Here is a 25168-nt window from a genome sequence, read left to right as displayed (position 1 = left end):
TTCATCCTACCCAGACAGGATTTAGATCACAAGAGGGCACGGAGACTGCTCTTTTTGCCATAATAGAGGGAACTAGGAAGATTCTTGACAACGGAGGCTGCGCGGCACAGATTTTACTGGACCTCAGCGCAGCCTTCGATACGGTCTATCACCATCTGATGATCCAAAGACTCATAGAGGCTGGAGAGACCAGATTAGCATTAAAATGGCAACAGTCCTTCCTTCAAAACAGGGTCTTTTCAGTCTTTGAAGAAGAATCCTCCTCGAAACAAACACCCCTTACATGTGGGGTCCCACAAGGATCCTCCCTGATCCCTACCATGTTCAATGTATACATGAGCTCACTGGCAGAAATTGTAGGTCCTTTAGGTGTACAGATGGTCACATATGCTGACGATACCCAGTTAGTTGTCTCCCTGAAACAACACAACCAACATGGTCCTGATTTAGCCTCCTGCCTCGAGAAGGTTTTCAAGTAGATGAACAACTCATTCCTAAAACTTAATGGATCAAAGAGCGAACTTGTGCTCCTGGGGAAGTCCGCCACCTTAAACATAGATCTCCTCTGGCCTGGTTGCCTAGGTTCACCCCCGTCCCAAAAAAAAGCAGATTAAAAGCCTAGGGGTTTGGCTTGACAGCAACCTTGATTTCAAGGAACAAGCACGCAAAGTAGCAGCCAATTGCTACGACCTTCTCAGAATGATCAGAAGGATACTCCCCCTGCTACCTTTTGCTGCCAGGCGGTTGCTAGTCCAGGCCCTCATTCTGTATCGACTAGACTATGCTAACGCAGTGTATCTGGGAGCCCCTCAGGCCACCACTAAAAGACTTCAAACTGTACAGAATTGCACGGCCCGTATGCTGCTTAATATTCCCAGACGCTTCCCAGCGAAATCTGCACTCGCTACCTTGTATTAGCTCCCGCTCCAAGAAAGAATTCAATTCAAGGCTTTGTGCATTACACATAAAGCACTCTCCGGAAAAGGCTCGCTCTTGATTTGTGCCTGGATTCAACCCTATCTACCCAACGGAGCCCTTTGATCCAATAATAAGGGCTTAATCTCAGTTCCCAAGATCAAACGATCACGAAGAAGAAGTCGATTGTTCACATATAATGCAGCCAAGCTCTGGAACAACCTTCCCCACCATGTACGTTCCGAGCCTAACTATCTGAATTTTAGAAAAATATTGAAAACGTGTCTCTTTCCCTCATCTGCTCAAAACATAAATGGCGCCACAGCGATGGGATGCTCCCGGGTAACCATGCGCTTTAGAAATGTTCCTCCATTTATTCATTCATTCAGTCTGTGGGAATAAACCCACTGGGCTTTTTGAAAATTATCAAATAATTGAACCTCACGGTCCTCTCCATTACCTTTTCCTTATCCGGGACGCATTGGAGTTTGTGGCTTTGTTTAACCTCTAGTCACTCTATCCCACGTGATGCCGTTGAATTGTTTCAGACTCCTCCCTTTTTATCAAAGCGCCTCGTTAGGCCACCTAGTGGCTTCTAAGTGCCTTCATCCCCCTCTTGCTTCAGCTATTACCTCCCTCTGTGACCCACTGAGTTTCCATTTTTCTTTCCGAGTTTATCGCTATAAAGCCAATTAGACATTCAATTTATTGTACTTTTGATTCTACCTTTTTAGCCAACACATTCCTCTTGTTTTTCAGATATTGGGCCGGGATGGTCGACACCCTGTGGTGTGACAGATGATTTTCCCCTGTAAACAAAAACATCTCCCTTGTCATTGTTCCAGCCTTGCAATTTATAATGGCCTAGTAAATTGAACCTGGTTTTGTCCTTTCTTTATATGGCTCTTTAAAAAACAGCATGGCAGTTTTAGAGCACGGTTTTCCTTCCCCGCAACCTGGTGGAACCGCTACTGGCCCCCAGCTGCAGGCAATGTGCTGCATGGTTAAATACTTATAAGGCCCCAAACGCTAGACCGATTGCATTACAAATGCTTGTTTATTCTGGCATACTACAGTGCTACTAGTCTTCTACCATATATTGCAGTGTGTAAGGTAAAAGTGATGTTTCATGTACAGCTTTTATGCATGTTATTTCAAGATTTGTAGACACAGACCAAACCAATTTACTGGTCTGTCTACAAATCTTGAAATAACATTCTTGTTCTAGTTTATCTAATTCACCTCTCATAATGTGTGATAAGTTAATACATTTCTCTTCATCTCTGGCAGGTTCCTGTTGCTCATGATTTGGTGGATTTCTCTCCAGTGTACCGATGTCTGCATATATACTCTGTTCTGGTAAGTGAACATGCCACATATTTTGACTTGCATATAAACAAATTGGTGAAAATGTGTCCAAGAGGTCCAGCTTGAAGTAAGTGTAGCTGTCAAGCGGACAGGCAGTTGTAAGTTGCTCGAGTGGCCTAATCGTGCAGTCCACCGTTGATTGTGGCCATCACCTGTTAACATTACAGTGTTATGTCCCCTGCAACACACATTGATACACTTAACAGAAAAACAAATGAATTGCTTGGGATGCCAAAGGGATGTTCCTCTATAATTTACATTAAACTAATGATCACTTGGTGGTGTTAGCAGCCACATTCAGCTGTTGAGGCACTTCCTTCAGATCTGCTTTCCTTCCAAGTTTGGTGTATTGAGATCAGCCTCAGAGAGAGCAAAGATTGCTATGGGACTTAAACTGATAAAAAAAATCACTTTGTGCCCCCTGGTTTTTTTTTTTAATCTGCGTAAGACTTGCCATTTAGAGTAGGGTGACTTTTTTTAGGTCGAGCCTAGCGGCAGCGCACATGCGCTGCTCGCTCTGTGAGGCATGCAGTAGTAGAGTATGTTATGTTATGTTAGGAACATTTGTAGTGCGCACAGCTGCCCCAGCAAAGGGGCATCCTGGCGCAAGACAAGGTAAACATAGCAACACTGAGCATAGAAACAGAGAAAGAAAAAAGGGCGCAGCAAGAAGAGGGGGAAAATTAAAACAGGAAGGTTTTTATAGCTTTACAGAACAAAAGAAGGTCTTCCATCAAGCGAATCTCAATCGGAAGAGAGTTCCAAAGCACTGCAGCTTTTACCCGGAAGGACCGGCCCCCAACTCGGCTGAGCTTAAACCTCGGGACCACAGCGAGCGCTTGGCCCAATGATCTCAAAGAGCGGGTTGGAACATAAGAGGACAGGAGATTCGAGAGGATCCGGGGGGCTGATCCCTTCAAGATCTTAAAAGCCAGACATAAAACTTTAAAATGAATTCTTGTCTTAACCGGTAGCCAATGCAAAGATCGAAGGGTACTAGAAACAGAGCAGGACCTGGGCAGGCCAACTATGGCTCTAGCTGCGGCGTTTTGGACACGTTGAAGGCGGATGATTTCTGCCTGGTTTGCCCCTACCAGGAGAGAGCTGGCATAATCCAGACGAGATATTACTGTTGCCTGAACCACCAGCTGCCTGGTAGGGGGGTCAAAAAACTTCAGGACAGGTCTTAAGCCCCGAAGGACCCCAAAACAGCAAGCCGCGGTTTTCTTAGAGTGCCCCATGAAGCTAACAGTGGGCTCCAACCACACTCCCAAATTTCTCAACTCCGTTACCGGAATTGGAGACGGCCCAAGCTCCGGAGGCCACCATCTGTCCCCCCAGAGCTCCTTCCCCTTCCCGACAACCATGACCTCAGTCTTCTTAGCGTTGAGCTGGAGACAGTTGGCATTCATCCAGCTCGCCACCGCCCTCAGTCCACTCTGGAACCTAGGGGCATCCTGCTCAACATCCCCGCTGATAGTAACCGCTAGCTGAGTGTCGTCAGCGTAAGAGACCATAGTCATGCCCCACTGCTTGACGACATCAGCCAGCGGTCTCACGTAAAGGTTGAACAACGTGGGACTCAGCGAGGATCCCTGCGGCACCCCCAGGCCCAGAGGATGGAATTTGGATTGGTACGGTGGTATGGCAACGCAGAAGGAGCGGTTGTCGAGAAAGGAACGGAACCACTGTAGGGCGAGCCCACCAATGCCTATCTCCTCCAGGCGCTGCAGAAGGATGCGGTGTGAAACAGTATCGAAGGCGGCGCTCAGATTTAATAATATTAGCGCCGCCGTCTGTCCCACATCCAGCACCATACGCAGGTGTTCGGCCATGGTGAGAAGGGCGGTCTCCGTGCTATGCCCAGCACGGAACCCATTCTGGGTAGCATCCAGAATGTTGGCTCGGGTAAGATGGTCAGAAAGAGCCTGGTTGACGTGGGCCTCCACAACTTTTGCCGGCCAAGGGAGCAAGGAAATGGGCCGGTAGCTCTCCGGTTTTAAAGGATCCAATAAGGGTTTCTTCAGGATAGGAGAAACCACTGCCCGCTTCCATTTAGCTGGAACCGTGCCCGTAGCCAGCGAGATGTTAATGAGGGAGCACACCATGGGGCGTCCCACAAAAGACTGGTCCCTGAAGAGGGCAGGTCTTAATGGATCCAAAGGTGATCCAGATTTAATTTTCTGGGTCAACCTATCAAATCCCTCAGGTAAAAGCAGGGGGAAAGAGTCCATAGTGGGGAGGCCCGGGATAATATCCAGGGTCCCCGATGGTGGCCCCGTACAGGGAAAAGCCCGGTAGATGCCCTGCACTTTCTCCAGAAAGAAGGATGCCAAAGCCTCACAGTGAGAGGTAGAAGCCATTGCCGGGGAGGAGATTCTTTTTGCCAAAAGATCTTTAAGGGCCTTAAATATAGATTAAGACGGGTTAGTACTGTTGCGGAATTCTGCCGAGTAGAACGCCGCGCGGGCTCTACAGATGGCGTGGTGATAAACCTTAATGGAAGCCAGATACAATGCTTTCTTGGCAGTATCGTAAGACCTCCGCCACTCTCTCTCGGCCCGCCTACAGCTGCCCTTCAAAACACGAAGGGCGCTGTCATACCAGGGGCTCGACTCTCTGGAGCTAAGTTTGCTTGCCATGATGGGAATCAGTGAATCAAGCGCCCTGGTAATCCACTGACAGAACTGGTCATAACCCGTTTCAACGTTGTCCGAGGGTCCCAGCGGATCTACAGCCAAGACGTGGTGTAGGTCCTCTAACCTGAGTTTGGTCCAGTGCCTTCTAGGGACTAATCTAGCTGGGGGAATAGAGGGAATCTCAGGCAAAGGGGCCCGGATAGCCACTAAAAAGTGGTCCGTCCACCCTAGGGGTGATATGGAAGAGACTGTGGCTTCCGTAAGATTAGTAAAAAAGGGATCCAGCGTATGCCCTCCTACGTGGGTGGGTTGTGCTACCTTTTGGGACAGTTGAAGGGCCTCGAGATCAGCTAAAATATTGATGACAGCCGGCGCGCTCTGATTGTCAAAATGGAGGTTGAGATCTCCCAGGATAGAAAAATTGGCACAGCCAATTGCCAGAGAGCTAACGGCGTCAGGGAAAACTTCTCTGAACGCAACGTCACTGCCTGGGGGTCGATATACCACCATCCCCGAGATCGAGAACTGGGGGCTGATCAAGATCTTAAAAGAGGCGCTTTCACATCCAGCAATATTTAAAGCATTCCAGCTACAGGAGAAACTAGATTTAACAGCGAGGGCGATACCCCCTCCTCTAGTTGAACGGTTTAGAGTGAAGATGGAATACTCGGGGGGGGAAAGCCAAGTTAATAATGGCTGCGTCGTCCTCCTGCAACCAGGTTTCCGTGATGGCAAATATATCTGGGGTCTCATCCTGCATGAGGTCCAAGAAGGCTTTATGGTGTTGCACCAAGGACCTGACATTCAGGCTAAGTATTCGAAGTACATGCGCCGAGCCATTGCTTCGAGAAGCGGTAGTGAAAGGCCTCTGGCGGGTGTGTGCGGGAGAGGCAAGTGCCCATCTCTTGCAGGCACACCAATATGGGCCGCTTAGAGGATGGCTATGTGCCTGATCATACTTCGGAATGGTCAGTCCAATGGACCGCAAAGTCTCATTGGAATAGGTGATCATCACGACACCAGATACAAAAAGTGCCAAAGAGAAACCCGCTGCGCCCCGTGCGTCCCAAGCGCAGACGGGCGCAGACGGGCAGGACTCTGGCACGACTCCGGCTAAGCGACGGCGTCCCACTGCGCGACCCCGCTGCGCGGTGGGGGAGCGACTTTAAATAGGCGTCCCGCGAGGCTGTCCGAGCGCAGGGACGCTCACAATGGCGCCCGCCGGGAGATGCAGTGCCCAACCAAAGATGGCGCCCAACCAGGACTACCCCCGTGACCCGGACCCACCAAAACGGCGGTGTTTTTATAAACAATTAAGTGCGGTAAGAGGGAGGGGAGCACCCAACCTGGTCCCAGTTAATAGCAAGGACAAGTAAATTAAATTAAACAAAATACAAAAACGGGAGATTTTAAAATCACACAGCGTTAGCAGCAGCGCAAGCGCAGCTATGCAGGTACCTTATCCAGGCTACCGGCGAAGTGAAAACCGCCTTAAATAGGCGTCCCGCGAGGCTGTCCGAGCGCAGGAACGCTCACAATGGCGCCCGCCGGGAGATGCAGTGCCCAACCAAAGATGGCGCCCAACCAGGACTACCCCCATGACCCGGACCCACCAAAACGGCGGTGTTTTTATAAACAATTAAGTGTGGCAAGAGGGAGGGGAGCACCCAACCTGGTCCCAGTTAATAGCAAGGACAAGTAAATTAAATGAAACAAAATACAAAAACGGGAGATTTTAAAATCACACAGCGTTAGCAGCAGCGCAAGCGCACCTATGCAGGTACCTTATCCAGGCTACCGGCGAAATGAAAACCGCCTTAAATAGGCGTCCCGCAAGGCTGTCCGAGCGCAGGAACGCTCACAATGGCGCCCGCCGGGAGATGCAGTGTCCAACCAAAGATGGCGCCCAACCAGGACTACCCCCGTGACCCGGACCCACCAAAACGGCGGTGTTTTTATAAACAATTAAGTGCGGTAAGAGGGAGGGGAGCACCCAACCTGGTCCCAGTTAATAGCAAGGACAAGTAAATTAAATGAAACAAAATACAAAAACGGGAGATTTTAAAATCACACAGCGTTAGCAGCAGCGCAAGCGCAGCTATGCAGGTACCTTATCCATGTATGCTGTGTAAGCCGCGCCCACTCTCCGCCCATACTTTTTATTGGCTGGTGTCATTACCCTTGGTAAATGCTGGCTTCGATTCATTATGAGGCTTGTTAGTCCCTCCTTGTTACCGCCATACGACTACTCCTTTTCAGTCTGTAGCGCCGAGACACCCACGGGTAGTTGCGCAATCTATAAATCGCTTAAATAAATTTCTTACCGCCCATGACAACTGGACCTTTTTCTTGGCTCCGTACACAGTCGACTTTATCTAGGGGGGTCAGCACTATTTTGTTTATGGGCACTTATGAGGACAATGGCGGATGCTATTTTATTGTATTTGTATCCTGAGCGCAGCGCCCGCTTTAGGGACACCATGCTCAGTTTATTTATTTATATTTAACTTTTATGTTCAGCGCGTCGTCCACTTCTGGGACATCGCGCTCTGTTTATTTATTACTTAATGAGCGTGGTGCCCGCTTCAGGGACACTGCGCTCAATTTCTTTTTTTTTACTTTCAAACTGAACACAGCACTTGGTTTCTTTCTTTGTTTTTTTTTGTTTTTTAACACTGAGCGTGGCACCTGCTTCAAAGATACTGTACTCAATGTTAAAGTTAAAAAATTAAAATAAAATAAAAGAAACCGATTGCGGTGTCCTTAAAGGAGCGCCACGCTCAGTTTTTAACTTAAGCAAGCATTTGCAATGCAATAGGTCTCGCATTTACGAGAGTTTAAGCTATTGGCATTGTAAATGACAATGCCTTTTATTTATGTTTTAAAACTCAAAAATAATAGGCATTGTCATTTACAATGCCAATAGCTTAAGCTTGTGTAAATGTGAGACCTATTGCATTGCAAATGCTTGTTTTATGTTTCATGCAGATTTATCGAACAGCACCAAAGGTATTAGGAAAACTAAAAATGGCTTTTCAAGTGAAAGTGAGACCTAGCCATAACTAATGTGGCACTGTCACGATCTCTGTTTTACGCACATACATAGATGTTGTATATGGCTTCCATAGGATGGCTTCATTGTGATCAACCTGATTGGAATTCAGCTGTTTTGCTATGATGTCACAACAGCGGTTAACCAAAGTAGGTGGTCACTGTTGTGGCTTCACTAGGGGAAGAGCTTGTTTCCCCTTTTGTTCCACCATTTCCTGCGGGTCTCCAGAGATGTAATTACGCCAGTGGAATGGCGGTTGGTGGGCTCACCTGCTTTCTCCAGGTCTCCACAGACGTAAAGGAGACAGGGGAGCATGACTGTGCTGTTTCTTCACCAGCCACTTTCTCTTCTGTGTGAGCGGGATCTCCATGGACCCGTGCGGAGGTGAGAAATCGACCTGCACTGACAAGCGGCTCTCAAAGAGCCACTGTTGGCACGTTGCTGAAACTCTGCTATCAGTGTGAGAGTGGAGAACACAGTTATAGGTTATGAGAGAGTGGGATGGTTCAGAGGGTGGTGTGTATGGGTGGCAAGCAGCCAAGTGCCAATTTTTTGGTTTTCGTGGTGGGGGTGGGTGGCAGGAGCCTATTATCTTGTAATATTTGAAATTGCATACCAGCCAACTTGAACAAAAATCTCCCCGTGTTGGAGGGGGAGCGGGAGGGTCCTCGTGCCGAGTAGCACCTAAGAGGCACTTTTGCCCCCACCCTGCCCCCAATACCCCCTCCTCCAAAAACTAGAAAAAAGAAAAAAGCTTGCTGAGGATGGTGCCAATGCCCTGGAGTGTTTTCACACCCTTTAATGGACGTCGGCAGTATAAAGCATCAGAAAACGATTGATATCAGTATTTACCATGGTTTTCAGCTCATTTTCCCTGCCACCATGTGATATCGGCTCCTCGCCGAGTGACCGTGCATTGGGAGCCGATATCATGTCACTCTTTACACCGTGTGAGTTGGCAGGTTTATAATTTATGGTTGAAGTTTTTTCAGAGGGTGGTAAGGGTTTATAGCGGGAGGCCAGTGCTATATAAACATCACAAAAGCAACATAAATCATGCAATATACTATTATCACACATACTATTATTAATAGGCGTACAAGTTTTAGTTATTAGAATTATTCTGCCATGCAAATAGCAATAAGTCCCACGTGTAATTGGTGTTTAATAAAAGGTGCAAATAGTTGATTAATACAACACAGCAAACGGTTAATTCAAATTATTATATAAGTAGGTTATAAAATTAGTATTTTCATGCAAAATAGAGGAGGTATACAAAATGTTGCTTTACCTGCTCCATCACCAGGTATTTATTTTTACTTTGAGGAAGGGTATATGTCGAGGATGGTGGAGATGGGTGGCCCTAGTCTAGGTTATCATTTTTTTGTTGTTGACATTTTGACTTTTTTTTTAACCATTTATATAATGCTCACCAATACTCCTCTGCGTACATGTTGGAAGCAGTGGCAAATGATTTGAGGGGTCCATGTTCAATATAAAATTACAGAAGGATAAAATGTGGACAACAGGAATGTTTTTCACCTCTGTTTCTGAGTGACATCATGGAATGGTCGGGCCTAGCTTTCTTGGTGTATTTGTCACTCAGAAGCTTGAGGTGAAAAACATCCCTGTTATTCAGTTACCCACTTAAAATTATATATGAAAAACATGTTTTGGTGCTTTTATTACGTAAAATGTGAAAAGCCATATAAACGGGAAATACAGATTTCATCATCATAATGAGGTCTCCTCCAAACTACTCTGCAGAGCTTTAACGATATAAGGGCTGTTAGGATTATACGGCACAGATCATCAAATAATGCTGCAAAATGTTGTAAATTATGCGGTTAAAAAATGCAAATGCGATTGTCTGGGTCAGTATTATTATTTATCCACTTGAGATAGAAACGTTTTTGGTGAAATATGCAAATTATGAAGCAAATTATATAGCACATGCAATAAATCCATAATTATGTGGTAAAAGCTGTATTCAAAGGAAAGAAACTGTGAATGTCCTTATGAGATGACAGGGTTGGGAGGCTGCAGGATAGCGACGTGGTGGGCTGCGAAGGGTACAGACGAGGAAAAGGAAATCCTTCTATGGAGGGAAAGGCATGTGACAGAAGAAAAAGGCTTGGGAGGAGCACCCTGGGAGAGGGCAGGTTGTTCTCTGAATATTAACGGGAGTTTGGGATTCCTCTAGCGATCAGAGGGAGGAGGCTTCAAGTAATAAGAGACTAGCCACTTCTGAAGTCCACCTGGAAAGTTAGAGATACAACAGTAGTTGTGTAGAGCATGCCGGACACCCCGAACCTGAACCAGCATCCACACATGGGCATACAGATACAGACGCCCAGGCCACAGACGTAGTTGATGTTGGGATTTGAGAGGGGCAACCTGTAGTCCCTTGTATTGCAAGCTGAAGGCCATGCAAAGGTGTTAAATTGTTTTGTAAAGTATCGGAGGTATGTGCATACATGACCACCCCTGTCAACATGGCCAGCAAGCTCCCAGGACTGACCCCACTGCTTCAGGGTTTACCATTCCAGCAGCCCCAAAACTCGGCCAGGAAAACCTAAACGTGGCCAAGAGAGGAGGGAAATTTGAGAGGTAAGCGAAGGTCAATGTTAATGATAGGCTTGGTTAAAAGGATGAGCAAAACCCATGCATGGATGCTAGTGAAGGAGAGCGCCGCCCGTGGCGTACCCTGGCATCCATCTTGAGGATGGAGACTTATGCGATTTTGAGCTCCTTGTGGAGTCAATGGAGACATAAAGTGCATTTGGGCCATAATTAAAGTAGCCAAGAAGTTGAGACTAGGAAAGAGGCCTAAGGCGTCCTTGTGCAGATGAGGCCAAAGGGGTGTGACTCCAACTGAAACCAAACATGGTGTGACTGCAGTGAATGCTAGGAGGGACCATGTCCAACTAAGGCCGTCAAATAATTAGAGTGAGCCAGAGAATGAAAGGAGAAGATGGAGAACAAGGCCTGAGGAATGAGGCATAGAAGGAAGATTAGGATTGCGAGGTATGTGACTGGAGCGCGTCTGACCAGAGAATCGACACAAGAATTTGATTCCGCCCTCTGGAAGATCAAGGCTTGCCACATACGGGAGCAAATAGCAGTATTTTATGACCACCCATAGAAGAGCCACTGTAATGGACTGAAGAAGGGTCGGGGTGAAATGGGTTCCTGGAGGGCTGGACTGAATAGAGGTCTGAAGTAAGAGAAAGCACTGTGACCAGGGTAGGACTGCAGCTCTGGACTCTTGGGGGTCAAAAGGATTATTAGCAGATGTTCCTTGACTGGGATGAGCACAGAGATTCCTCGAACGAGGGCCTGAGTGCAGAGATTCCTGCAGTGTGAGCCCGAGCACGGAGATGTCTGGAGTGTGGGACCCAGTGCAGAGTGTCTGCAGTGTGGGCCTGAGCGCACGACACCGATTCCTGCAGTGTGGGCCCGAGCGCACAGATTCCTGCAGTAATGGCGCGAGCGCACAGATTCCTGCAGTGTGAGCCCGAGCGCACCGATTCCTGCAGTGTGGGCCCGAGCGCACCGATTCCTGCAGTGTGGGCCCGAGCGCACCGATTCCTGCAGTGTGAGCCCGAGCGCACCGATTCCTGCAGTGTGAGCCCGAGCGCACCGATTCCTGCAGTAATGGCACGAGCGCACCGATTCCTGCAGTGTGGCCATCCGCGCGAAGATGTCCGGAGCGTGGGAGATTTCTACAGCGTGGGCCCGAGCGCAGAGATGCCAGGAGCGTGGGCTTGATTCAGCGCGAAAAGGTTCCATGAGGGCTGGCCCGAGCCCGGAGACGCCTGGGACGCGGGCCCGAGCCCGGAGATGCCTGGGACGCGGGCCCGAGCCCAGAAATGCTGGGAGTGCGGCACGAACCCAGAGACGCCTGGAGCGCGAGCACAGAAATGCCTGCAGCGCGGGCCCGAGCCCAGAGACGCATGGAGCGCGGGGCCGAGCACAGAGATACATGGAGCGTAAAACATAGGGTGACTGGTGTCAGGACGAATGAAAAAACTGTGTCTCTAAGGGCGTGGTCAATGTAATTAGGGGCGTGGCTTAAAATACCTAAGCTAAAAACCTGTGCTTGGCATAGTGTGCTGCCCGACTTGTATTTTGCTGTTTCAGTAATTGCATCCAGATATATAATACAACTAACATCATACCTACAAGAAGTCAGAACTATTGGCTTTGTCAATGGTTGTTAGTTGCATAAGATATATAAGCAGCAACTATGGCTTGTATATAATATTGAAAAAGCTTCCACTTAAAGCCCTGATGACACCACGACAATGTTGCTGCTCCTGAGTTTCAATAAGAGAAGGGAAATCCAGAGAGAAAATGACTCTCCTTAAGGGATTTTCCTTCCCCTACAACACTAACCTGGCATGACGTCATGCCGTAACTTCACTTGTGAGACACATGGATGCGTACATCGATGTGCCTGCTGTCACTACAGTCCGGGAAAAAATGGACCGCCTGTGCCAGGCACAAAACCGAGCCCGATGGAGACCTGTTTTGAGGCCCCCTTTACAAAACTGCCGTGGTCAGCACCGGTGAGACCCGGCCCACTTAAAGCTCTTGGACTGAGACTTTGTCACATTTTTTGTCTAATACTAATGCATAATGAAGGGATTTTACTTTGCTTCGTAGCCAGGTGGGCGACTTTGCTGAGTGGAGCGTGCCCTACCAACCAGTTGCTAACAGGACCTGGATTCCATCCTTTAAAGATCTGTGCTGCGAGGATTCTCACCGCCACACTAGGAAATATAAGCCAGGCTCGCAGCCTCTGGGTGCTTCTAGGAAGCAGCTGCGCGGCGCAGCGGTGCGTTACTTTCACATCTCTACATCTGCCTCTTCCCCCACTGCTCACTGCTCACGGTGAGCTGTGTGCCATGTGGCCGCGCATCCTCCGCCGGCGAGGCTGCCAGCAGCGTCCCCCTGAACTTGACCCGCGGCCGAGGGGAGTGAGGATGCTCAACTCTGCGTGACACCCTCTGCCTCCTGCGCGGGCGGAAGGATCGCGCTGCGAGGGCCTGCCATCCTAACATGAATCTTCCCTGCTGCATCTCGTGAACTTTTGGCCGCCCCGGCTAGGAAGATGGGCCTTCTCGGGATAAACACGGCGATATGTATTATTATTGTGCCGACCCGACCTCGCAGTCACCCCTGGTTTATGGCCGGGCCGAGGTTCCCAGAGGCTGCTATCTGCCGCCTTATCAGCGGGCGGGGGGTCGGCGCCCGGTCAGGGTCTACAGGCCGGCCCAGGCACCTGTAAGGCCCCCTGTGCAGCAGCCAAGGCTAGGCTCGCTATCAGGCAGGCGGCCCGGACTTTCCCAGGAAGCGCTGAACTTTCGCAGGAAGGGCGCCAAGGCGCTGAAAGTGAGCGCGGAGGGGTCGCACCGAGGTTAATGGAGAATTTGTGCCTTGAATGGACACTACTGTAAACTTGGGGGACGAGGAGGGGCGAGGAACGGGCTTCTGTGGAAACGACATGCAGTGCGGGTGTAGGGGGCAATATACAAGTGGATGAGACTTTAAACCACGGACTAAAGCCTATTGTGGTGTGGTGGGCAACTAATAAACTAACCATTAGCGCCACTATCTAAGGTAGGGAGAGGTGGGGGTCGCTTTGTGACTCGGATATGATTTTAGAGACTTTAATATCCCCGCGTCCTTCTTTTTCGATTCTTCTCCTTCCGACCGTTCTTCTTATATTTTACTGAAGCATCTTTCTTCTATTTTGATTAGGCCATCTTTCCTTTTTCTCTTCTCTGTAGACCATTTTTCTCTTTTTTTTTTGCTTTGGACAATCGTTCCTCTGTTTCTTCTGAAGCATCTTTCCTCTGCCTTTTTTTAACCATATTTTCATTCTCTTCTTTCGACCATTCTACCTTAGTCTGATCATCTTTCTTCTGTTTTTCTTCTAACCTCATCTTCCATGGGAGCCTCGTTCACCTTTCTTCCTTCCAACCACCTCTTCTGTGTTTTCAGGCCCCACATCATTTCCTCTCTCATCTGTTTCTCCCCTTTACACAGATGAGTAAATAGAAATCGTAAAACATCCTATGGGACAGCATCACTGGAATTATGCGATTCTGCAACCACATCCTTTCCCACATAATTAAGAAGAAGCTACGTCTGCATAATTTGTAGATTTTAACATCAAAAGTTTCTTGGTCAAACGGATTCAAATTTACTCAGCAACACAGAGCTGTAGGTTGCCGTTGAGCGTAGACCTTGCAAAAAGGTTGACTTGCTTGCCTCTCTTTGGGTGTTCAATTGTTACTAACGAGGTAAAGCCTTTCCCACACAGTGTTAACATGTGTTAAAATAACAGAATAATGAACTGATATAATTACAAATATGCCGCACGGTGCTGCATAATTTACCTTTTTTGCGGAATAATTTAGCGAACGCTGCCACTTAAGGTAGTCCTCCCCTGCCGCATATTTCCAGTGGCCTCCCATTGGAGGGATTGTGCTATACGTACTGTATTATAGCAATGAAAATATGCAGGTATTTGTAAAACTGCATCAAACACTGCATCACAGAGTTTCAGGTGGCTGATAGGTCTCGATGCATTTGGATCGTAAGAGCATTCTGCTGCCCAGTGTTAACTGTTTCAAATAAATGACGCATGTATGCAGGCCGCCATCCTATTGAGCGCTTCACTTGCCGGACAGTTTATTTGTAAACAACTATACAAAATCAGTTGGGCACTGAGAGGCTCAGACAATTTCGTTTGTGATGCATAGGTATCGTGGCCCGCTAGTCTGAGGGAGGTATAGGGGTTCAATCGGACAACACGTAAGTAGGCCCTGTGTGTTTACTGCAACGCGAGAATTGTTCTGTGTAGCTGATGGGGGAAAAAAAAAAAAGTTGCAGAATCCAGGTGAGTTCATCCATTTCTTATTAACCCATATCAACAAATTTTCCACCATAAAAAGAATGCCCAAGATTAATAAAAACCAACCTGTTGACTCCTTCATGGTGAAAATTCTGAAATTTGGGGGACAGAGCTTGCTGCCCTTGACAATGGTGGCTCTCTTGTGAGGCTGAAAAGAATGGAGCGAGACCAGAGCCGTTGTAAGGTCCAATATCGCATCTGGCCATCTTCGTATGCAGGAAATATCGTTCAGAATCTAATTGGAACTACTGGCGTGCCAAATTCCTGCTTGAATTGAACCACAGCTTCCAAAAAACACAACTTCTATGCGACACGCCAGGAGGACTGAAGCGCGCACTCACAAACTGAGGGAAACAACAGGATCTCCCTCATCAAACAACCGTATTGTATTTTAAGGTACTTTTTCAGACTTTGCGAGCGCATTCGCATGTAACACCCCAGAACAGGCTCATCTGAGCTCTGATCCTTTGCTCTGGTGCGATAATTGTAACTGTATTTATATAGCGCTTAGTACTCCCGATGAGGCATTGAAGCGCTTTTCGGTGAGTGCTATCACACGCCCCTCACTGCTTTTATTGGACGGGTAGCGCATGCATTCGTGAGCCTGTGACTTCCACAGTCGTTTCCAGTGGTGCCTGGAATCACTATCTTCTAAGGAACTCCATGTGGATGAGGGATTAGGATTCTCCCCTTCCTTTATTTTAGGTTTTTCTTTTTGGTAAACCTACTTATTTATGGAACGAATGATCAAAGCTTGTGCTCATTCAACCGTTATGCTATCCTGTTACCTTTTGAGGCAGCTTTTTGGGGATGTTTGATGGCATATCATGTGGGGGTAATGGCGGATCTATGTAGGAGGAGAAAGACTTGCCTGGAGTTTATTTTGGTTCCTAATTCAATGTGATAGTAATAATTACTGTTCATTTAGTTCTTGTTCCTTTTGGAATTACTTAATTCTGGTATGAACCTTGTACAAGTGGGGATCCTCTAGAAAACAATTACACCTTTTTCAATAACGTCAGTAAATAATGCGGTTTCAGCAAACACCCAGGAAGTGCAGTCTTTAAGGGGTGAGATTGCTCAATTTCACTCCAATACTTGACATACTACTGGAACATGTCATGACGTGGTATCTCCAACAAAAGACAATTAATTTGGAAGACTGCAGCAGGAGGGACAGCATTGAAATTATTGGTCTTCCAGAACAATTGGAGAACGACGGTATGCTGCAATTTCTCATTACTCTGATACCCAACATAACTAAATGTACTTTCTCCCCACAACTTGAATTCCAGCATGCTCATCAGATGTTTTCCAAAACTTCTGCTCACACCCCCCAACCCCATCATATTCTGGATTACTGTCTGCGTCATCAACAGGCTCGTCAATTCATATCTGCAGCAAGGAAATATGGTCCATATAATTATAATGGTACACAGATTGTCATTACTGCTGACTCTTCCACTCCTACTAATATTAAGGAGAAACAATACTTGGCTCTACGCCCTCGGTTAAAGAAAAAAGACATTAAATATGGTCTGTTGAACATACGAGCATGGCTGCGGGAAGTAGATAAATGCATGATTGCAGAAAAGGAAGTTTTTATGATTAGGGGTTGCCCTAAGAAGTGGGACAGGAAATGGGGCAAATGGAATGTATACCGTGGCAATCTCTGTATCTCCCCAACGAGAGAACTGGAAATGAGGCGAAATGGAGACCGAGCAATGGACGATATCTAAAGGTGACCAGTTTTCTTGTTAATGTACGAATGTATCTTCTGATTGTAATGGCATCGTCACTAATGTAAGCATAAATGCAACTGTAATTAACAAAATTAAATAAAAATTATAAAGTTAAAAAAACCAATATGGTCTGTTGAAACCAGCGACTATGATCTTAACGTACCCAGGACAGACTAAGGAGTATTTTTACCCTCATGATCTGGAGTCTCCTCTTAACGACATAGAGGAAGACGACTCGAGAATGGAGCATAAATCTACACCGTCCTCAGTTTTTCATGAACCAAACAGTGGTAACTCTCCGGATCACCTGATCAAGGTGGATGGGGAAACTGCTTCTCATAGATGGATCTCTGGCAGTAAATTTAAAACTGGGAAGGGCTCACATCAAAGGGACAAATCGAGATCACAACTGAAGACGTGATCATGTTCTTAATTGATATCCTTTTTAGGTAGAGCCTAGCCGCAGCATGCATGTGCTCCTCGCTCTGTGAAGCATGCTGTATTAGAGTGTGCACTGGAAGCCCCACCCACATTTGTCATTGGCTTATGTCATTCTCCTTCTTAAATGCTAGCTTCTGATTCGTGAATAGGCTTGTTAGTCCCTCGGTGGTTTGCCTTTTCTGCATTTGTTATCGCCCATAACAACTGGACCTTTTACTTGGCATGTTACTCGGTCTGCATTATAAGTGGGTGAGCACTATTTTGTTTAATGACACTGATGGGGACAATTGCGGGCGCTTTTCTTATAGAGCGTTATGCCGCTCTAACTTGCATGCTGAGCACAGCGGGCGCTTTTGAGACACCGCGCTCAGTTAAAATTTTAATTTTTTAAACTTTTATGTTGAGCACAGCGCCTGCTTCAGGGAAACCATGCTCTGTTTTTTGATTTTTTTAAACTTTAATTCTGAGCACGGCGCCCGCTTCAGGGACACCGCGCTTGGTTTCATTTTATTTTCTTTTAAACTTCAATGAGTGTGGCATCCGCTTCAGGGACACCGCACTGTTTCTTTCTTTAAAAAAAAAAAAAAACCTTTAATAGTGAGCGTGGCACCCGCCTCAGACACCGCGCTCTGCAATACAATAGGTATTGCTTTTGCAAAACTTTGAACTATTTTTATTGTGAATGACAATGCTTTTTAATATTATAAAAGACATTGCCACTTACAATGCCAATAGCTCAAAAACCCGTAATTGCGAGTCCTATTGCATTGTAAATGCTTTTTATAATGTTGTTCCTCTTGATCGGGATAGATTATTGTTGTACTTGTCTTCATCTTTTTTTTTTTTTTTTTTTTTTAACCTTTATTAAAAAAAATTGATAACAAAGAGACACCGAGACATTCAGTACATTGGTATTAGTGTAGCAAGAATGGCATCAAATAATTCATGCCATTAAATCATATAGTCTGATACCCTGCGGTGTTTGCCCTTCAGCGCTACATCAGTGCAATCACTACTGTATTATCTACATGATTAGTCCATACTTTATCACGCGTTGCACCATATAGACTCCCATTTCACTACCTCTGTGCGCAGCTGCAACCCAGACCTATGTGTGGGTTGTCTGACCTCAATGTACTTCCTAATAGTACCCTACGTACTTGATTACTCAATTTGTCCTTGCCCTTTATCTCGTGCGCAGGTTTGTGTTCGCCATCTTTCTTACTATCTTTAGTTCTCAGGTATGTCTGATACAGTGCCCAAATCTTTTTTGGCCGGCTACGTTGGGGAAGGAGTGCGCTGTAGTTTTCTGTTTGTGTACTACAGTACATCATGTCCCTTGACCAGCTAGCAATAGTAGGTGTCGGCCCCCAGGACCAGCAGATCGCAACCCTTCGCCTGGCCAGCAGCAGGCCCATATCTACCAGTCGCCTGACTGCTTTTGGTAAATGTTTGTAATAAACTAATAAGGCCAATGTGGGATCAGGTGCGATTGTCGTATCTATAATGTCTCCCACGTGTTGAAGACCAATACCCAGAAACTGGCAATACCCGGGCATGTCCAGGCTAGGTGAATAAAATCTGCCATGTCTTCACCACAGCGCTCACAAGCCATCGATTCCCTCAGCCCATATCTACATAGCCTCTCTGGTGTATAATAGACCCGGTTTAAAATTTTTAAATGAATCAAACTGTGCCTGCCATTAAGGGAGCTACGTTTCGTGCTCTCGCAGCAATATCTCCAGGTATTATCGTCTAGATCTCTACCCAGATTAACCTGCCAAGCTAGTCTAGCCTTTGTGTAATGATTCGCACGATATCCATGGGACAGTTTATAAATAGTTTATACGACCCTGGATGGGGAGTCTGATTTTATTATATAGGTGAGTGGAGTCAGTTCAGGGAGCTCGGCCAGGTCCCTGCCCAAAATCTCCATCAATGTATGTTGAGCTCTGTGAAATTGGAATCTGTTCAGCATCGTGTCATTTTGGTCGCCCGCTCCAACATCTTCCCATTTCTTAGCCCCACCCCCTGTGAACATGTCCCCTATTGTTAAAATATTTAAGGAGCTGTGCGCCCAGTTCACTCCCTTATCTCTACACAGAGGTAACCAAAGACACCATTCCAATGGGGTCAGCGGGGAGTATAAAATAGCTCCAGTTTGCAATTTCAGAAGGTGGTGCCAGGCGTGTGTAGTTGCATTAATAGAGTCCATAATCCCAGTTCTGCGATCAGGCGTGTTAAACAGCATAGCCAGCAGGGGGAGCGGTGCAGCTACTACACCCTCTCTCTGGATATGAGGGGTGTCCATCGGGCCATGTATGCAATAATGAGCGTGAGCACTTTGTGCTGCCCTGTAGTATAAATCAAGATCCGGGGCACCCAATCCACCCATTCGGTAAGGAAGCGTGAGAATGTCCCAACTGACCTTTGCATGCTTTCTGGCCCAGGCTAGTTTGAGTTGTATTGAAGTAAGCAATCGAAGGAAAGAGCTAGGAAGGACCATAGGGATATTGGTAAATAAAAATAAAAAGCGGGGAAGTATTACCATCTTCATGATTGAAACTCTGCCTACTAAGGACAGTGGCAGCCGGATCCACCTGTCTACCTCGTCTTCTAACTTGCTAATTGCAACCCCATCCTTTTCTCGAAACACCACCTCCGAGTCAGTGTGAATCTTAACCCCTAAAGAGCGCACTGGCTCTGTTGTCCACTTCAGTGGACAGTCAGGTGTAAATGGCAACGTAGCAGGTGTAAGAGGGAAAATGATTGATTTTGTCCAATTAACCTTTGAACCTGACATCGTTCCAAATTTGACAACCTCTCTCAGCGTTGGTGATAAGTTGTGGTCAGGTTCCCTTACATAAAGCAGCGTGTCATCTGCGGAAATGATCAATTCATACCTCGAGAAGCGTATACCTCTGTCTCTATAATATTTGCGAAGAGCGCAGGCCAGTGGCTCTGCCACCAGGGCATAAAGCACGGGGGATAATGGGCACCCCTGACGCGTACTCCTAGTGATATGTATTGGGGCTGTATCTTAATTTGCCGATTTTGATCCTGGCAGTGGGGGAGTTGTATAAAACACCAACCATCTGTAGGAAGACACCACCCAGCCCCATTCTCGTCAGGACATGCCTCATGAACGTCCATTCTACTGAATCGAATGCCTTTTCCATGTCCAGAAACACAGCCACTGCCTGGACGTCCTGCCTTGTATGCTGGATCGCCCCGAACACCGTCCTCAAATTTTATGTCAAGTTTCTACTAGGGACAAAACCAGCTTGCTCCGGTGCCACTAAATATGGGCTCAGCAGAGCCAGATGGGGCACTAACATCTTGGTGTATATCTTAGTGTTTACATTTAGTAGCGACAGCGGTCGATACGATGAGCACTCAAGTGGGAGCTTATCTGGCTTCAAGATAGCAACTATTAACGCCTCTCTCATCGAGGGAGGCATGATGCCATTGCCACACATCTCCTCAAACAACGTGGCCAAGTGTGGGATAAGTAGATCTTTGAATTCCTTATAAAATGTGACTGTGAGGCCATCAACGCCTGGCGCACTACCTGATATCATCCCCGCCAGGACTGAGGATATTTTCTCGGTCTCCAATGGTCGCATGAGGTATTTGCGGTGTTCGTTTGTCAGCCAAGGTAGCTGGATGTACGTCAAATAGTCATTGACTTCATCGTCCGTGGATCTGCTCTGTGAGCCGTATAAGGTCGAGTAATATTGCTGAAATCTGTCGGCAATAGCCGTCTCCTCAGCTGAAGTCTCCCCCTCAGCACTGCTTATCTCGGTGACTCCCGTTGTCTCCCTACGCTATGCCAAGACCGTGCCTGGTCGCTCGCCTCCCCCCATACGTGCGGGCTGCTGCTTATTTCCCATGATGCTTAATTTCTGAATCTGTAACTTCGTGGTATTCTTGCAGCAATGATTGGAATTCCTCACCAACACTGGTATCTGAACCTGTTAGGAGCCTGTGTTCCAGGGACTGTAGGGAGTTCTCCAAGTCTGAGAGACGCTTACGGAGAGCGCGAAGCACTCCCGTGTGTTTAGCCATAGCTATCCCATGGATGTGAACCATGAATGTCTCCCACACTATCGCAAAATAGTCTACCGACCCGGTGTTGCATTCAAAGAAGGCCTTGGCCATTTCAGATATAAAAACAGTGTCCAGTAAGGAGTATGGGGGAAAATGCCAGGTGAAAGGTGGAATGTGTTTCTGCATGCTATCTATCACCAACAGAACCGGGAAGTGGTCCGAAAGCTTGCGGGGGGGCACCACGCAGTCGCGGACCTGATCATACATAGACCCTGAAGCTAGCCAATAGTCAATTCTAGTGTGTAGATCATGGTAAGCAGAATAGTGTTTGTACCCACCCTTCTCTGGGGCGCGCCGGCGCCAAGCGTTCCAAAGTTCCAATTGAATCATCATATCTCCCACAGTGCGCGCTGCCGTAGAGGTGCGCCGTTCCGGGCCTCCAGACCTGCTCCTGCTAGGGTCCAGCATACTATTAAAGTTGCCTCCCCAAAGCTGATCACTCCCCCCAGCATTTCGCATTTTATCCAGCAACAATGTGAAAAATGTAGGATTATCAAAGTTAGGGCCATAAATATTCACTATAGTCATACTCAAACCGTTCCCACTGCATCTTGAAATAGTGTATCTACCCTCTGGGTCAGTGTAGAGTGATTACAGTTTGAAGTCAGACTTCGGATTTACCCAAGTGATCACCCCACGGGCGTGCGAGGTAAACCCGCCACATGCGTATTTCCCAGTAGTCCTCTACTACAAAGCATTTTGCTAGTTAGGTTCCTGTAATAATGCGATAGTTATATTGTGCCTCGCCAAATAGGCCATAACTTTACCCAATTTCCTATAGTGGTTGCGGCCGCGCACATTACAGGTTAAAACCTTTTTATATTTATTTTTTTTATACATTTTTCAAAAACCTTTATTGACAAAATTGCATAGACAGGTTACATTCTTGCACTGAATCGAAGCACCATGCACAAGCACACAGTTGAAAAATGCAAAAGGTACCAATGGCTCAAAACATCAGAAAACGACAGCACAGCGATTGCCAGATAGACTCAGTCGAACAATAAACAGTCATTGGTATGGTGCGCACAAGACTATGGGGGGGGGGGAGGGGGCTGGGCTCTGCTGAGAAGAAGGGACAAGGAGGGGAGGCCGATAGCTATCCTACACCGGCGGCCGCCGCGGGTGGGGAGCACGGGAGAGGAAGCCAGGCACTGGGGGAACATGCAAGGAGGTATGACACAAGGGGTCCCCATATGTCAAGTGGGCGAGATCTAGCTGGCATAAGGTCCCAGAATTTAGACTGTAAAGTCTGGCATCGCGATGCATCCTCAAGCCACTGAGCGAATTTAGGTGCAGGTCTGCGACCCCAGCACATGGAAACCCTACGCCGTGCGAGGACAAGCAGCATGACGTTAAGGTGGCGGGAAGCGCCAGGGCAGAATTTAACAAAGCCGAGGAGGCAGAGCGGGGGATCAGGCTGAACCAGCGTGGAGGTAATCTGACACAGTGGAGCAGACCTCGCGCCAAAAATCGGCGACCCTGGGGCACAGCCATGCAAGATGAGCGAAATCCACCGCAGGAGCCGAACAGCGTAGGCATCTGTCACTGGGAATAAGTCCCAGCTTATGCAACTGAACGGGAGTACGATAGAGCCTATGCAAGTATTTAAAATGGATAAGGCGCAGACGATAGTTGGGGGGCAATCGCTTAGTTTGCTTACAACAGTATAACCAATCAGCTTGGGAGATGTCTATGCCCAGGTCCTCACCCCATGCCACTCGAGCGCAATCAGTGGAGATGGAGGTGTCTGCTAGCGTGAGGGCATATAGTTTGGTTACCAACTTCCGAGGGGAAGAAGACGAATACAGGAACTCGAGAGCGGTCATCGAGGCCGGAGGCAGAGGGAACCCAGGGTGCAGCTTCCTGCAGATAGCTTTCAGCTGGTAAAAAAGCAGAGTGTCCATGGGGCCGTAGTCCTCCGACAGGGAATAAAACGTACCCTCCGGATAGAGATCCGCGACCAGGTTAAAACCTTAATCCTACTAGAGCACGCCTGTGCCATATATGTCAATAGGAGTAATCGTGCTAACCGTGAATGTGCTACAGAGCAAAATCGTGTGTCATAATGGTTGCAGGAATAATACATAAGAAGAGCGCTGAATACCATCCAAAAGTAACCAATTTGTGTGTTCTCTGTTTCCCGCCCCCACCACACTTACCCCAACTCTGCAGGGGCGAAAACCTCCCAGATCAGTCCCTATTGTCATGACTAGATTCTCATTTTGACAATACTTAATAACAAATTTGGCAACAAACAAGATAGTGGTGCTCACACGTGGGCAGATGTTACCTGCGCCCTCCAATAACAGAACCATATTAGGCTATCAGCCCAATGCCGTCTGCCATCAAGCAAATCTGTAGCATCAAGTTATATACACATCCAAACTTATCGTGCCCATAAGCTATACTGCAAGCGCAAAAAGCTCAGTATAGTGTTCAGCTGTGCATTCTGTCCTGCGGACTCTGCCCTACAGGTTACCACAGTAACCCCATGCTTCATCTTCCACCCCCTGAGCAACGACATAGGCAGGCGTAAACACAATACCCATCGAGAACACCCCACAGTTCCACAAAGCATAATCTTATCTGCTAGTTTGAGCATCCCCGCAGTCAATCCTGTTAATCCAGACTGCCTCCAGCTGCTCCCTCTGTGCTGGGCTGCTCCACACTATGTGGCCTTTCCTTTGGCCATTCCTTCAGTGCTCTCTGCAGCATTTTAGGGTCCGTACAAATCTACGATTTGCCCTGCCTGTTGACTCGAAGTCGCGCTGGGTACAACATGGCGTAGTCCAAGTTCTGATCTCGCAGCTGACGTTTTAGCAGTGCAAACTGCCTGCGCGCCGACCATAAAGTCTGGATAGAGCGAGATGGTCGATCCTTCAAACTGTAGTGACTGCTTCTCTCGAGCTGCCTTAAGGGCTGCATCCCTGTCCCGGTAATTAAGCAGCATAGCAATTATCGGCCTCGGGGGTGCTCCAGGAGCCGGTCTCTGGCCCAGCGAGCTGTGTGTCCGCTCAACTACGAACATCGAGAAGAACGTTTCGCTTCCCAGCAGAGTAAACAATAGCTTTTCCACGAATAGCTCCATATTCCCCACCTGGGTGGACTCTGAAAGACCCGTGATACGTATATCGCTTCGTCGTGACCGAGCTTCTAGGTCCTCTGCCTTGTCTTGGAGCACTTGCAGCCCTTTTCCCATCTACATGTGGTCAGTATCGATTACTGTCTGAGCTTCCTCAACTTCGGTAACTCTGCGTTCGGTCATGTCTAGCCTCTCCACTTGTTTATCCATCCGCTCAGTCATTCTGTCCACACGGTATGACAGAGAATCTAATTTAGTGTCAATGGTGGACAGGCTTTCTGCATGGCTGCCAGTATGGTACGGATGTTCCCCTCTGCTTGCTCTGGCAGCTTCTATCTCACATTGGGTCTCTCCTCCGGTTGTACTCCTTCAGCGTAGATCGTTGCTGCTCAAATTGTAGTTTAGGCTAGTTCTTATCTACCTTCCCGATGGTGGCTATGTTGGGGTGTGCCCAGTCACGCCCCACGTGCAATGGAATGCAGCAGCGGAAGTCTCTGCCAGGTGTAGGGGAGGGTGTCTCAGCTGGAGAGCACAGCTACAACAATTCAAGCACTGCCGGGATATCCCGATGTGTCTTTGCGGTCGCAGCGCAGCCCCGCAGCTCGCCTGTCAGCTCCACAGTCATCTATCAGAGCAACACCTCACCCAGCATGGCACAGCCCCGTGGTGTCAATAGCAAGGCCCAGGGGTCTCTGTATATTGTGGCTCATCAACTTGGTTTAGCGTCGGCGCTGCCTTCCCAGGCAATGCATACTGCTCATGAGATCCCTGTGCGTGAGGAGCTTTGGGACCCTCCACTCTCTCAAGGTAGTAGAGGACACCTACTCGAAGCTTTCAAATACCTGGGCGGCTCCTGTGCAGTTTCCGGTCCGTTCTAGCGGGCTCTGCTGT

General features: G+C 47.6%; 1 protein-coding gene across 2 annotated transcripts in view; it reads left to right on the top strand.

Annotated features, from left to right (window-relative positions):
- Positions 1–25168, top strand: part of EXOC6B (exocyst complex component 6B) — a 1605823-nt gene that overhangs the window by 462650 nt on the left and 1118005 nt on the right. For both annotated transcript variants that reach the window (XM_085642756.1, XM_085642755.1), the window contains exon 8: positions 2206–2274. In XM_085642756.1, coding sequence (XP_085498882.1) covers positions 2206–2274 — 69 coding nt within the window. The remainder of the gene's footprint in view (positions 1–2205; positions 2275–25168) is intronic.

Source organism: Triturus cristatus, chromosome 2_2, assembly GCF_964204655.1.
Source record: "Triturus cristatus chromosome 2_2, aTriCri1.1, whole genome shotgun sequence".
Classification (NCBI taxonomy): Eukaryota; Metazoa; Chordata; class Amphibia; order Caudata; family Salamandridae; genus Triturus; species Triturus cristatus.
The sequence above is the reverse complement of the archived record's forward strand: the minus strand, read 5'-3'. Positions and strand labels throughout refer to the sequence as shown.